Raw genomic sequence first — 14120 nt, 5'->3', positions numbered from 1 at the left:
TTTGTCCTCCTACTCCTCTTTTACACTTTGCCTTTCCCTGCACCTGGTTCTAGTCACTCACCCACTTCATGACATACCCTTCACCTCTAATCTACTAACATCTTCACAGCAATGGCTTCATTGTGTTGTTTGAAATTAACGTAAGGAAAAATATTCCTTCTCCCTGGACAGATCACCACCTTGTTTCTATGCCTGAGCTCTTCTGTCCCTAACTACATTCATAACAATATTGGGACTCAGGAAAACACATTCTTTCGCTGATCTCTTGTGTGACCATGAACATTATTTTTTCACTCAGTTTCTCCATCTGTAAAGTGGAATAATGACCATGGTCACACAGAATCACAGAATAGTTGAGGTTGGAAGGGACCTCTGGAGGTCACCTGGTCCAACCCCCCTGCTCAAACACGGCTACCTGGAGCTGGATGCCTGGAACCATGCCCAGATGTACCCAATGATGTAACCTATAGCAGTGGTGTACACAATGTAATCCCAGATTATAGTGTTCCAGATGTACCCAATGTAATCCGCAGCAGTGACACAAGTCAACAACTTCATGTCTTTTAAGAGAACTATTCAGAACCACTAGGAATAATGAATATCCCCACAGAGGCAGACATTTCTGGTAGTTGTGATTTGCTTGTTTCAGATGCCTGCAATGAATATAAAGCTGTTGCTGGACCCAAAACTTCCAGTTTTTTTAATCCAGTGCTGAAAGAACTTTTTTGGCTTCCAGCTAAACAGCCATACTTTAAAGCCATTTGCATATTTACACATCACTGCTTGGCACTGTGCTGTCATTCCCGGTTTTTTTCTCCATCCTTTCTAAGGGATAGACCACAATCTGGTATTTGAGGGCAATTTTTATGAGTGACCTGCAAGGATTTACTGCCAAAGCATACCAGATATATGAAAAGAATTAGTCAAAGAGGGTAGGGAGAAAAAAAAAGAATTGCATTTCAGTGTTAAAATTTCACATGAAAAGTTGAAAATAACTTTGTAGGAGAGCTTTTAAGATAATTAAGGAAAATCTGTTTTCTTCAATTCATAAGAGGAAGGAAATATAAATATGGAAAAATTATTTGATATAGAAATTGTTTTTGTTAAAATGTCTTTCAGGGCATTTTTTTTTGTTAGATAAAATGATTAAAACATTTTCCTCTTCTTGAAAAAACAAATGAAGAGCCGGAGCTCTTACTGAAGGTACAAATAACATTATTTCTGCTGATAACTTACCCTTTTAACCTCCCCTGTTCATTTCTCTTCATTTGCTACATGCATCTTCCCAGACCAGGTCTTGGCTGTGGAAGAGGTTGCTGTGGGTTCTTCTGCCCACTGAGTTAAACTATAACTAATTTTAAAAATAAAATGCCCTGGTGGTGCCTTTTCCAAGAGCTGTCATACTTCACTTCAGCTTAAGTTATCATTTGAAGAAATAAATGGATTTCAAATTCCCAGGCCTTGAGTAATAGCAAATTCAAGACTACCTTTCTGGTTGAACCTATAAATTCCTGTGAAGTGACATTTCAGAGGGATCTTTGTCTTTCTCTGGAGAGCGAACCTGTTGGCCAGACATGCTCTACCACCAAAGCCATCATAAAGAGAGACGGACAGAAGTCCTGCTCTACACTGTGAGGTACTCCACAACATGCAAAAAAAAGCAGACATCTGCCCTGCAATTTTATTTCTTCTCCATCAATTTTTGCTAAATTTATCTGAGCTTTGAAGCCTCACAAACCTAGGGAATTAAAAACAAACAAGCTTGCTCACCAGCTTCCCCTTAGGCCTCCAAGCTCTATTTATAATTTCTATAAGCCTTCATTACCTCTGGTCTACAGTATCAAATTCTTCTGAACTAGAAAGGTCACATTCTCACTATTATTACTGGAGAAATTAATTTGGTGTGTGACATCATAGCTAGACAGTTAATTGCCCCATTTAATAGGACACTACAGCTGTTAGAGAACTGTCTGCATGCAAAAAGCCACTCTATAGTATTTACCATTTCAAGGGCAGAAACCTCGTGCAAATTGGCCATTTGCAATTTCAAATTTATTTTTAAAATTGTAAACGTTTCTGAGAGGAACACATTTTTAGTCTCCAAATCAATATTCATGATAGTTTTATAAGAAGTACGCTAGTGTAGTACATTAAATTCCTGTGTTGTTCTCTTAAATTTCTGACATTGTTAACTGTGAAATATTTATTACTTCCAGTGCTCCACTGATGTTGCAAATTAGGAATTAACCAGAAGTTGGTGAAGAGTTTTGGGCACAATGCTGGTAATCTTTTTTTATCCACTTATCTTCACAGGTATCTCAGTTCTAATTGCACTTAATGTGATTAAAAACTGAAGCAATTATGTCAATTACACAATAACAAGCTTTCTGTTTTGTTATTTAGCTTGCAAATGTAAAATCAAACTCCTTGCTGAAATAGTCATTCAGTGAAAACCTTCAATATTGTTGCATTTTCTTATTTTTTAAATGAAATTCTGAGATTGGTAGATTCAATGACAATTAAAGTCTCACTGGGTGCATTTTCCATAGATCTGGGCAAATTAATATAATAATGGGGTTATCTAGGTAAGTAAGTGATACAAAATGCTCATTAAAGCTGCAGTGGTGTGTTTTGGTGAAGCTCAGTAATTGGAATCTTCAAACATAAAATAAATAAATCAGTGACACTGGTTTTGAATCTGTAATATTTTTCAGTAAATGAACTGTTCAATGAGTGATGAAACAAATGAAGCCTTATTTTCTGTTACTAGTGTCCTTTCTGTGCGTGGATCTCAATATTATCACCCCCAGTGATGCTCTCACCTGGGGGCACAGGGCTATAGCTGGTCTGGAGCCATGCACACTGTGTCCAGCCACTCTGCAGCTGCTAAAGAATATATCTGATGACAGAATTTAATCTGGTTTTCCAACTGTTGCTGTGTTAAGCAACAACTTAACACCATAAGATTTCCATCATTTATATATACAAAGGGGTTGAACGGTCCTCAGAATTTTCTGAAAAAGATTGTGATTGCCTTGACTGAGATGGGACAACACCCTAATTTAATAACAGCCTAATTTTAAAACTTCACTTGCTGAATTATCCATGACAACTGGCAATATTTATGTATCACTTGAGGAGCTACCAAAATTTCCTTTCAAAATAGCAGTTTATTTGTGATGATAATAAAGAACAGATTATGATGCTGATGGAAACCGCCTTCCTGAAGTTTTAGACAAAGAGCTCAGAGACTGCTAAAACTAAAACTAGCAAGACTGAAACTTGTTGCTCCAATTCTAGGTAAAATCCTGCTGATGGGGGAGATACAGGACAAAAGTTACCTCTGTTTCTCCCTGTTGCATAGTAGAGTTAGGAGTCGGAGGGAGAGTGCATATGGCTAATGGTACATGGGTAATCCCCAAACCAATAGGCAAAGCAGGGCATGGGCAGCAGACAAAAATGACAAGGAACCCTCCTTTCTCTGTCCACTGTCATCTGCATTCTTGTTCCTTGAGTGGACTTGTGCACGTCTCCATTGTAGCAGTGGCAGAATAACGGTGACTCCCGCAAAAAAAAAAGCAATAGCTGAAAGCCAGATGGCTTTATGCAGAGCAACAACAGGATCTATTACCTTGACTAAGTAATTGTATTTAATTTTTAAAAAATTTCCTGTGTTGAAAATGTTTCCAGACTGTTACCCCTTCCCCAGTCCAAGTGGAAAACAAAATGCCATTCAGCAACAGAGATGGGGTTGGTTCCAACATAAACATTTCTCAGCTAGGCATTCTCCATAGAAGTGCATAGTCATTTTTTCCATATACAGTGGGAAAGACAAAGCCTCTGCTTAAAAGGCATTCCTCTCCAAAAAGGGGGAGGGCTAAAATGTTTTAGCTGTCTGCAAGCTGGCTAAGGATTAGAGATTAATACCGGCCTCTGCTCTAATGTACTTATTACTACAGACACTAAGTAAAATACTTACTCTTAGATGCTCGCTGTTGGAAAAAGAAAATCTGAAGTTGGAAAGGTAGCTATTTGATTTCCCTTTTTCAAACAAAATGCCAAATTTTTACAAGGAGGGCAATTTACAGGAAAAGGGATAAATAATTTTGCATTGTTTCCTCGTTAACCACCCTCCACCCAGTCCTCATAAAACATTCACATGAGATATGGGTTCTGAGTCATACTTTTTCCTCTTGAGTCCCCCAAATAAGTGAGACATAATAAGCTGACAAACTCAATCTCCGTGAGAGATTTCCAGATAGAGACAAAAATTGTCAAGGGTTAAAAAAATAAAAGTGGCCTTTAAAGTAGGTGCAACAGTGCTCGTGGGACAGTTAAAACTGAGAGGATAAATCCGAAGCTCCTTTGATTTTTCTTTTGGAGCAATTTCCTCACACACCAGATTTTTAGTATTTACTGGTTTGATTTTGCAAATCTTTGACATGTCGAAATTGCAATGGGGACATACAATGATCTACTTGACCTATAGCCAAGGCATCAATTTAAAAGCCTTTTAGCATGAAACACAAGTCACAGTGTGAAAAACTTGAAAGATCAAGAGAAATAGCTTTCATCCATCACTTCATCCCAATGGTGGCCCAACTGTGGAAAAAATAGGCAGTTATTAGGTATGGCTGATGGGAAGGTGCCATGTTTCTGAGCTGTTCCCCCTTGATAGTGCCAGTGCTTTGCAAATGCGAGGGAAGGAAGGGAAACAGCTCAGCATAGTTAAATTTGTACTACAATCTGTAACATCCAGCATGGAGGTGGGCAGAGGCTCTGCTCTGAAAGGAGAGAGGAAAGCCCAGGTCTCAGGAGAAGGGATAACCTGCCCTGATCTCTCACTGCCTCTCGGTCCGTGGCTTTTTTCATCACAGGCATGGTGTGATGATGAAGAAATTAGTTTCTTGTTGGCTCAAAGAAGGCAAAGAGTAGATGCATCGAGAAGAAAGCCCCATCCAGTCTCTTTCCTCATGCCTCACAAAAATCCCTTGCTCGAACCTCTGCTTCCAGCTGACTTAAAAGTAGTTAGCTGGTACTTTAGTGATGATGTAGAGCCTCTGCAGGCAATCCTCCCCATTGATGGGAAGTAGGGAGCCACAGAAAACCACAAACCTGCAAAAAGCTGAGTATGGCACACAAAAGCCCTGTGGACCTTAAACCATGTCTAGGCCTTCAACACTTGCCCACCTCCCCCCCTTGAATGGATCAGTGCCAGGTACCGGTGCTCTGGAGACCTTGCCAACTCTCAATGGGCCAGGCTGTGGTGGCTTCTCTGGGGCACCTTGGTATGTAGAATTTGAATAGGTGGGGTAGGGAGGCCTCTGCAGTGTTTTGCCCTGACAGCTCTTTTTTTTTTGTTTGGATACTAGAGCAGATTTTCTCTGGACAAATGCTTGCTTCCACAGAGTGCTTTTGAGGAAGGGTCCCTGGAGCCAGGAGATCAGGGAGCACAGCATAAGGGACTCACGAACGGCAGGCTCTCTGTAGTTCTCCTCGGGCTATCATCCAGACTCCAAGGTGGAAAACCACAGTGGGAAACCCTAGGATGTGTTGGCCTTGCATTAGCCTTGGCAGAACAGAAGTCTTCTCATCTCTTGCTGCTCAGAAGGTCTTTCATACAACAGCAGCAGGATGCATTGTAGGGTGGTAACAGGATACAATGCAGCCCAGAAATGATCTGGTTTAGCTGCTGGTTCTGTGTGCTTTTTCTTCCACTTGACACCAATGGTGAAAGGTTGAATGAGTTCATTTTTATTCATTTTTTTTGTGAAAACAGAGTCAAACAATGATTCAGATCCTCACAGTTTCAGCTAAAATGGCTATTTTTATAGATCATATTGGAAGGTGTTCGTGCAGGTAGAGTCTTTTTATTCAGTAATTATTAAATTATGTTTCAAATTAACCAAGTGTGCGAGTTCTTCCCATGCTCCCTGGCTTCCATATGTCATGACTTAAAAAAAATAACATTTTACTTCTTACAGTCTTGTAAACTTGGAATAGTAATTTCTAAAATATTTTCCACCACCCTCTATTATTCTTTGGGTCATAATAGGTATTGTAATAACTCTTGAATGCTGGTGTTTTATCACTGTTTCTTGCTGGTTTGTCTTAAAAGAAAAAAAGAAGTTCTAGTATTTCTGAAGTACTTATTTTAAGAAAATAACCATCTAAAGAATTGCACAATACAGCTAAACAGCAATGACAAAGCCAGCTCATATTTAGTGCATTTTAGTCCATCTCTGTCTGCATTGCCAAATGCACACTACACACTGCATATCCTGACTGATGGTTAGGAAAACCTCTTTGAGATCATTTAACGACAAAGAATTAGATTTCAAAAACTATGGAGCTCTAACAGCTTTGTATACAGCACTATTCAGCAATTGTTGAATCTTGCATTAGGATGCATAACCCAAACATCCCCAGCTCATGGTGGTGTCTGAAAATGAACTGGGATCGGATCCAAACATTCAAGAGGACCAATTAAAATACAAAAACCAAGTGTGTCTGGTGTTTGAAACCTAAGTCCAGAAGCAAATTGTAAATTATCAGTGTCTGGTTAAATATTACGCAGAAACTAGACCTATTTTACACATCTCTTGAACACTAGGAGCTCTAATTGTTATCAGTTTAAATCAGGACAAGTTCTCCTTCAGAAACCAATTCTATTACTGCTTCTCATGCTCCCTGGAAAAAACGGACTTCTAATTCCTTCCTTGCTTCCCATGTCATGAATAAGAGTGGGCATGAAATGCTTTTTATTGGTTTTCACAGCCCTGAATAACCTTTGGGGCACTTTGCTGGTACTTGCCCAAAACTTTGTGGGAACTCACTGCAGTGGGGTTTAAATTGCATTGTTATGGCGGGTGCTTTATGCACCTTCTTGAAATGGAGAACATTTCCCACTATCCATCTGCTCTGTCCTGTGCTTCCATTTGCTTCAGCTTCCTATGATTTAAAAAGTTTGGGGTCTGGTGGCTCGACTCCAAGCAGCTGATTTTCATTAAAACTTTGATGAGAAACTTAAGCTGGAATCACAAACATCTGCAGTAAAACTTCCTCCCCACTAATAGACGTTCTCAGAACATAACCTTGTTGTACCAGAAAAAACCAGCAGCTAGAAATCCAAATTGCCCATTATGGGAGTTAACCTAACATAACCTCAAGGGTCTGCAATGAATTCATTTAAAGATCTGCCTTTTTAAAGGTAGATGCAGTTCCCATTAGCTTAAAAGAATATAAAGGTTTCTGTCAAGCTAAAACCCTTTTTGGCTCACACCTCAGGATTAGGTCTTCTGCTTCTTCTTTTAGTGCTAGTTTGTTTTGAACAGATTAATGGCACAAGTAAGGATCAAATTGTGGTTTCTCTAAACAGTCTGCAAGAATTTCTCTTCCAGCCTTTATGGGTGAAGGGGCAAAGGTGATTCGGTGATAGTTTGAGTCTTTGTTAACAAGTGGCTGGGACTTATGATTACTCTCTTTTTATATACTTAATGTGAACCATTTTAGAGAGGTGAGTTTGTCACAGGTCCTGTGCTAATTACTGCTTATGGCTTTACAGAACCAGAAAGAAAGCACCTCAAATACTCTCTATTGCTTCTGAAAATTTAGATCAGCATCTGCTGGTAGAAGTCAGATGATAAAAAATGATTGTCAAACATGTCACTTTAACATGCAAGCTCCAACAGATAACTTCTGCCTCTTAATATCTCTTACAGTAAATGGCTAATTTTGCCTTGACTATGATAATTGTTTCCTTTAAAGGACTTCTTTTGCCTTTCTGCCTTTCCTCTGAGCCAAAAACACTGATGCTGGAAACAGTTTTCCTCTTCCATCTGTCCAACAATATCATGCCTGCCTTCACTCTGGGAATTGGCTTCCTGCCCCATCCCAACTATTTTGTTTTTTTTCTTTACTCTTAGGGCTTTTGATTATCTCATTCTTGCTCTAATTTTTTCCTCTCCTTTTTCTTCTTCCTGCTTGAGTTTGCTTCCTTTCCCACTATTTGCTTCACTTCTTTCCACAGAGGACATTTGAAATTACCTTTTCTTGCTTGGCAAGCATCTCCATAGTATGTCTGTCTGCCCTTTCTTTCACTAATCCTTCCCATACTTGTCTCCTGTACTGGTCTCTCTTTGCTATTTTTTTGACCTCACATAGTCATTTACAGCAGAATGAAATGAGTCTTTTTCTGGATGTCACCTTATACTAATTTTGCATTAAAGTGAGTGACTGCACAACGTGAATCACAGGACATCATTTACCATACTCTCTAGTATTTGAAGTCTTGTACCATTGTTTATTCTCACCTTAGACTCTGTAAGGAACTTTCTTCTTACTGGGGAACAAAGGCTACGCCTATATAATTAAAGCCACCATGTCAGTGGAATTTACAAACACAGATGTTGACAGTGGCAGGCTTCAAACCCAAATGGTAATGTATGACCTGCCTCTTACTTTAGGCATGTGTTTGACAGTGGGATATAACTGTTCTCAGAAGTTACTTCTAGTTTTCAGTTTTAACTCTGTGCCTCACCAAAACTGGAGGTGTCTCACCACCCCCTTTCCTTCTGCTGTGTCCAAGCTAATGAGTGGAACCCCAGAACAAAGATTTCTGATGTTTGCCACTTGTTTGCTTTCATTTGATATGTCTGTCAGTTTAAATCCTCTGCTTCCATCTCGGTGAATCTTCCTTGTAAAATATTTTAACCTTATCCTTATTTGGAAAAATCAGTCTCTGACTTAATGCTGCCAACTGCGGTTGGGTTATACTGATGAGCTGGATCCAGCACTTTGTGCTCACTCTCTTTCTCTTTCTCGCTGTCTCCCCATAGGCATCAGGATTAGGCACTGTAACATCTCCCCCATGTCCCCTTATTGTCTTTATGGGTGAAGGAACTTAATCATCCTAAATAGCACACACAAGCTACTGAGTACTTGAGCATGGTTTTTGTATTGATCTGCCTCTTGATAGACAGTCCAACACAACTGGTTAAAGTCTCCAGTGCTTAATTACCTTTGAAATTAAAATTTGTAACTAACTTATAGTCTGAAGTGGGTCACCTTCAGTTTCCAGTTGTTTCATATAATGAGACCTTCTTTTGTTAGACTAGTGAACGTATTTTTTTTTTGCATGTGTATGTGCTTACACAATAAGTTCAAAGTTTTTTCTTAAACTCCCTCTGAGCTGAGCAGATTGGACTGTAGAGTCTCTTAGCTATCTTCCAACTCCTAACGCTGTAAAACTTCTCAAGATACTTTTCTGAATAATTTTCATCAATTTATAAACATTCTTCTTGAAACAGAGGCAGAGGGCTAGATACCTTATTCCATGATGGTCACTATGAGTGCTCATTATGCAGGTAACATGACATTTCATTGGGTGGAATCTAGTCCATTTAATTTAAACATCTACATTTTGTGCCACAGCCTTTAGCTGATTACTAAAGTTGTCCTGAAGTGAGTACCCAACACAGTCCTTACAGAGGAAGAGGCTCATTTGAGGGCCTCCAGGGAAGACAGATAGGAATTAGAGGTTTAGAAAACCTGGTGTCTCCAGTACTGTATGGGGAATTTGGGTTTATACTTGAAGACGGTGCCTGATTTGGATTGAAAAAGTTTAGGCACAGTTTATGTGCCTAATTTAGGTGTATTGGATCTCATATTGTTTAACAACTAGGGCACCAAGCTACTAGATGTTGCCGAGGTCTGACTCAAGCCCATGATCTGCTCTGTGAGTGGGTACAGTGTATTAGCATAGCATTGCAAATGTAGTTATTCCTGTTCTTTCTGCCTTCAAGAGGCTTTCATTCAAATCCAAGGCACAGAAAAGCTACACATTAACATTAATTCTTAATTTTTAAACCCCTTATCCCTGTTCCACTGAGTTTAAGGTTGCCAAACATGGGAAAGGAAGAGGAGTGGAAAACTGAGAAATGTTCACTAATATGTATTTACATTAATTGGGGTCTCCTGTTATTCAATAATTCTACCAAACTCTTACCAAGATTTAAGAGCATCCCACCAGTTATAGCTTGGAAACTCCTACCAGCACAGTTTCAAACCTTGCAGATTTCTGAAGATGTTGTGTAGAGCAGAATCATGTGTGGGGCAAAGGCTGACCAGCACCTGCCCCACACATGGAAACATCATGATTTCTGTCTGCCCCGATCTGTGCTCCGGCTTTACAGCGGCATGTTTCACATTGTGGTTGACTGGCACCACAGTCCACCACGGAGCCCCATCTGTGGCTCTGTAACTCTGCCTTGTAAATCTGCCCCCTTTGTATAATTTGGCACTATTCAATGTGACTAACAGCCTCTGTCTGTTTGGGAGAGCTTTAGACCTGAGTCAATATTTAGACGAAGGAGCTGAATCAAACCGCGCTGTGTAAGGGAATTTACTCTGTGGTTCACTGTGAGCTGTGGGTTAAGAACTTGGTCATCGAAAGAGGCTAATTCAAACCTCCTGGGATAAACCCTGTTCCCGGGCTGAGGGAGGGGAGGTGGGCTGTGGGAGGGGGAAACTCTCTCAGGACCAAGGGACGTGTTCCTTCCTCGGCTGAGAGACTACCAAACCATCACACTCTGGCCTCTACATCAACCTCCAGACTTAGAGCCAGTTCGCCAGCTCCTGTTACCAGCTACTTGCGTGGATCAATGGGTAAGCAGGTTCTCACTGTTACAGAGCCATCAGCCCTATCCCAAAAGAGCATCCTACTGAGCTTCCTTGGAAATTGCCATGGAGGTGAGCCTTGAAATGCATTAGTAAGGTGAATCTACAGCTAGCAAAGGGTCTTGAAATCCTGGCACTCTCCTCATGAAACCATAACATCCTGCAGCCTAGGGCCTTGGCATGGCGATAGCAGGCAGCATCATTCATTCATAACATGGGATCCAGAGTCTAAATGCTGCCATTGCAGGGGCTCAAGTAAACAGCTGGAGCAAACACCGGTTACTGAGTCTATTAGATTGGAGTGTACAAATGAAATTTTAGAGAGGACTGAAATAGGTAAAGGAGACTAAAGTGTCATTCCTCTGCAGTGTCCAATATATCTCACAGCATTTTCCCAAGGTAAAGTCTAGTATACTAAAGTGAAGCAATGTGAACTGTATCTTTGGGAAAACCATGCTACATAATCATATCGAGAAAGGCTACCTATCACTTATGCTGATTATTCTATGAAAAGCAGCTACAAAACTCATCCGGCTCTTAAATCAGGCATTTAATTGAGGGACTTTCCATGTTGTAAGCAACAGGTGGCAATGCATCTTCCCAGGGCTGATCCCAGGCCAGGGGAGAAGACATCCCACGTCATGGAGCCTGTCCAAGCCTGGGATGGCTCCCGAGAGCCCCTGTGCCGAGCAGAGCAGGGTTTAGCCTTCAGTTTTCTCACACAGGTCATGTTTCGTGCTTAGTCCCTGGCAGGGTGGGCAGGCATTTCCCAAGGCTGCCCAGCTGCTTGGAGCCACTGCAGTGGGGGAACCAGCTCTGCCCAGCCCCACGGTAACCCCGACTGGCTGAAGGGCTTGTGCATGGCCGTTAGTTCCGGCAATTGGAGTGTAGGGGGAAAATTAGCCTTGTGGTATCAGAGATTGCGATCTTGATATTGTCACAGTGACACGGCCGTGCTAATCTCACCTCATTTTTGGATGTTATGCTAGAAGAACTACTCTTTCCCTTCCCATGACCTTATGTAACTCAATTTGCCTCCTACTTTGCGTCTCCCACGCATGAGACATTACTGTCCCCCTCTCCCAGTGTATGCTGGAGTAATTTATTGTTTTCTTAAGCTGTATTTTTGAGTAGTCCATTCCGGTCACAGCCTTCCTAGAATAGGAATATCAACCAATTGCAAAACACAGGGGTTGCTGGAAAATTTTACACCATCGAATTGCTTCTCAGATCTCTCTAATTTCATTTGTCACTAGTCCCAACCTCATGCTTTTTGGAAGTCTTAAAATCTCTGCAGGTGTTTTCTCTGCAGGCTGTTTCCTACACGTGTTTAATTTATTATCGCCACTCTCATCGCGAAAAGGAACTTCAGATTGTGGCATTCAGAGACAAAAGCAAAAACTTACACAATACAGTGTTTGCCACCGAAAGACAGACTCTTTCTGGAAGTTTAAGTGAATTACAATTGCAGGAACTACAACAAGGCAAGCAGAAAAGTGTTGTGACAATTAACCCTTGTAAAATAGCTCTGTTTGGACAGGCCTGTTTAGTTATGTTGGCAGGAAAGTCAGAGACGTGCTAAGCCAGCCTCACTGCAAAGTACAGCAGCTGTCTGCTCACAGCAGGCAGGGCATGTGTACATTTTGAAGTCTGAACTGTATCTCTCCAGTCCCAAAATGCAATGTTGCAGACCACCCCCCCCCCAAAAAAAAAATAAAAATCCTCCGGTATCACTTTAAGGATCGAATGATTAAGCTAACGTTAACCAGATGGGAGCTTCAACACAGACAGATGAAAGCAGAAAAGCGCAGACACTAGAGAGAGAAGGGAGTTACTGTACCTCAGCAAAAGGCACCCAACTTCCAGTAGCTACTGCCTGCTGCTGCCCTCTGATAACAGTGGCTTCTTGCGCGCTGACCGCTGAGCTACCTTCAAAGTCAAACTGAAAAACGCCTCCCTCACTCGAGGCTGCGCTGGAGGAGAAGCATCTCAAAAATAATAATATAGGAGAAACAAGGGGCCAGGCGGAGATCAAAGCCATTTCCTCCCCTTACATCCAGCAGTGGTCTTCTAGCGTCTCAGTAATTGTTTACCCTCTTCTGCAATCAGCCCCCCTTGGCTTAGTGGTGCCTCAGTTATTTTAACTTTCTTTCAGCATTCAGTTTCCAGATGTGGCACTTCAAGGCAGTCTAACCAGATCCTGATTTAAAAGAAAAAAAAAAAAAGAAAAAAAAAGAAAAAAAAGAAAAAAAAAAGAAAAAAAGAAAAAAAAAGGAAAAGAAGGGAAGAAAAGCGCTTTTGCTGCCTCCCTCGTTCAGTCTCTGTGCCTGTGGCTCCTCTTTTTCCCCAGAGGCTCCAGCTCAATAACATACAGATGGGCAGTGCTTAAGCAGAGAGTGTCAAACAGAGATTGTATTCCAGGAAAGCACCGCTGGCTCCCCAGCCACCTTATCTCCCCCTGTCAGGATACAGACTGACGCTCTACTCGGTGCTCTGGCTTCCTTCACATGTTCACATCGTTCCCTTTTTTACCTTTCGTGTCGAGACCCTCCCACTCAAACTTTGCCATTCAGAAAGTGAGGTCACCCTTTCCGCCCCCCACACCACCCCCCCACAACTCCATCCAACTGCTCCACACGAAACATTGACTCTCGTGACTGGCTTTTTTTTTTAACATCTCCAGTTTATTCAGTGGAAGGCAGAAAGGTGCCAAATTTATTAAAAAAAACCACTAGACCAACCTTTTCTTTTGGCATGGGGGAGGGGAAGCTGTGGGCGGGAGGAGAAGGAGGAGGAGGAGGAGGGAGCCTGCCTGGCTGTGCCATGGGCTAATAGGGCTAAGTGGCTTCTCTAACATGCTTCATTCAGATCTTTTTCCTCAAGCCCACCTCTCAGCTTCCCGTCGGCTCGTGAAAAAGAATATCGTTCACTGCGATTTTGGAAAATGACTTCATTACTCAGACTCATGAACTTTTATTTACAAAGAGCATCTTGTATTCCTTTTTCAAGAGATGCTTTGTGAGGTCCTGGTAACAAGGCTTGCAGTGTGTGTATGAAAGCGAGCTGAATATATTGCCCACAGCTGACTTAATTTTATGACTATAATCTCAAAAAGACAACGCTGTAACCCTTGCTAGGTTTTGGGACAAAGTCAGGGTATAATTATACTAATGTTCACCATTCCAGCCAAGTGGTCAGCACCTCATCCCTCAGCTATCCTGTGTGCAGGGGTTTGTAGCACCATTGGCCTGTCAGACTTCATTCTTGATTCTTAACATAAATTAGCTTATCAAGCTTCATTCTGGGAGCGGATTCCTTCTTTCTTCCTCCTTCCCTCCCTCCTCCATTTCCTATCTGATTGAAGATATTATGAACCAAGGAAGCAGTCAGTAGAGGATTAAGGGTAAAATAAAGTGTTTTGGTGATCTGTTAACTCCTAGACA

General features: G+C 41.4%; 1 protein-coding gene across 1 annotated transcript in view; it reads right to left on the bottom strand.

Moving 5' to 3' along the window:
• Positions 1 to 13166, bottom strand: part of LAMA4 (laminin subunit alpha 4) — a 102981-nt gene extending 89815 nt beyond the window's left edge. The window contains exon 1 of the mRNA XM_054195025.1: positions 12518 to 13166. Within this exon, the coding sequence (XP_054051000.1) occupies positions 12518 to 12718 (201 nt within the window). The 5' untranslated portion in view covers positions 12719 to 13166. The remainder of the gene's footprint in view (positions 1 to 12517) is intronic.
• Positions 13167 to 14120: the final 954 nt, after the last annotated feature.

The sequence above is a fragment of the Rissa tridactyla genome, chromosome 3 (genome assembly GCF_028500815.1).
Source record: "Rissa tridactyla isolate bRisTri1 chromosome 3, bRisTri1.patW.cur.20221130, whole genome shotgun sequence".
Lineage (NCBI taxonomy): Eukaryota > Metazoa > Chordata > Aves > Charadriiformes > Laridae > Rissa > Rissa tridactyla.
The sequence above is the reverse complement of the archived record's forward strand: the minus strand, read 5'-3'. Positions and strand labels throughout refer to the sequence as shown.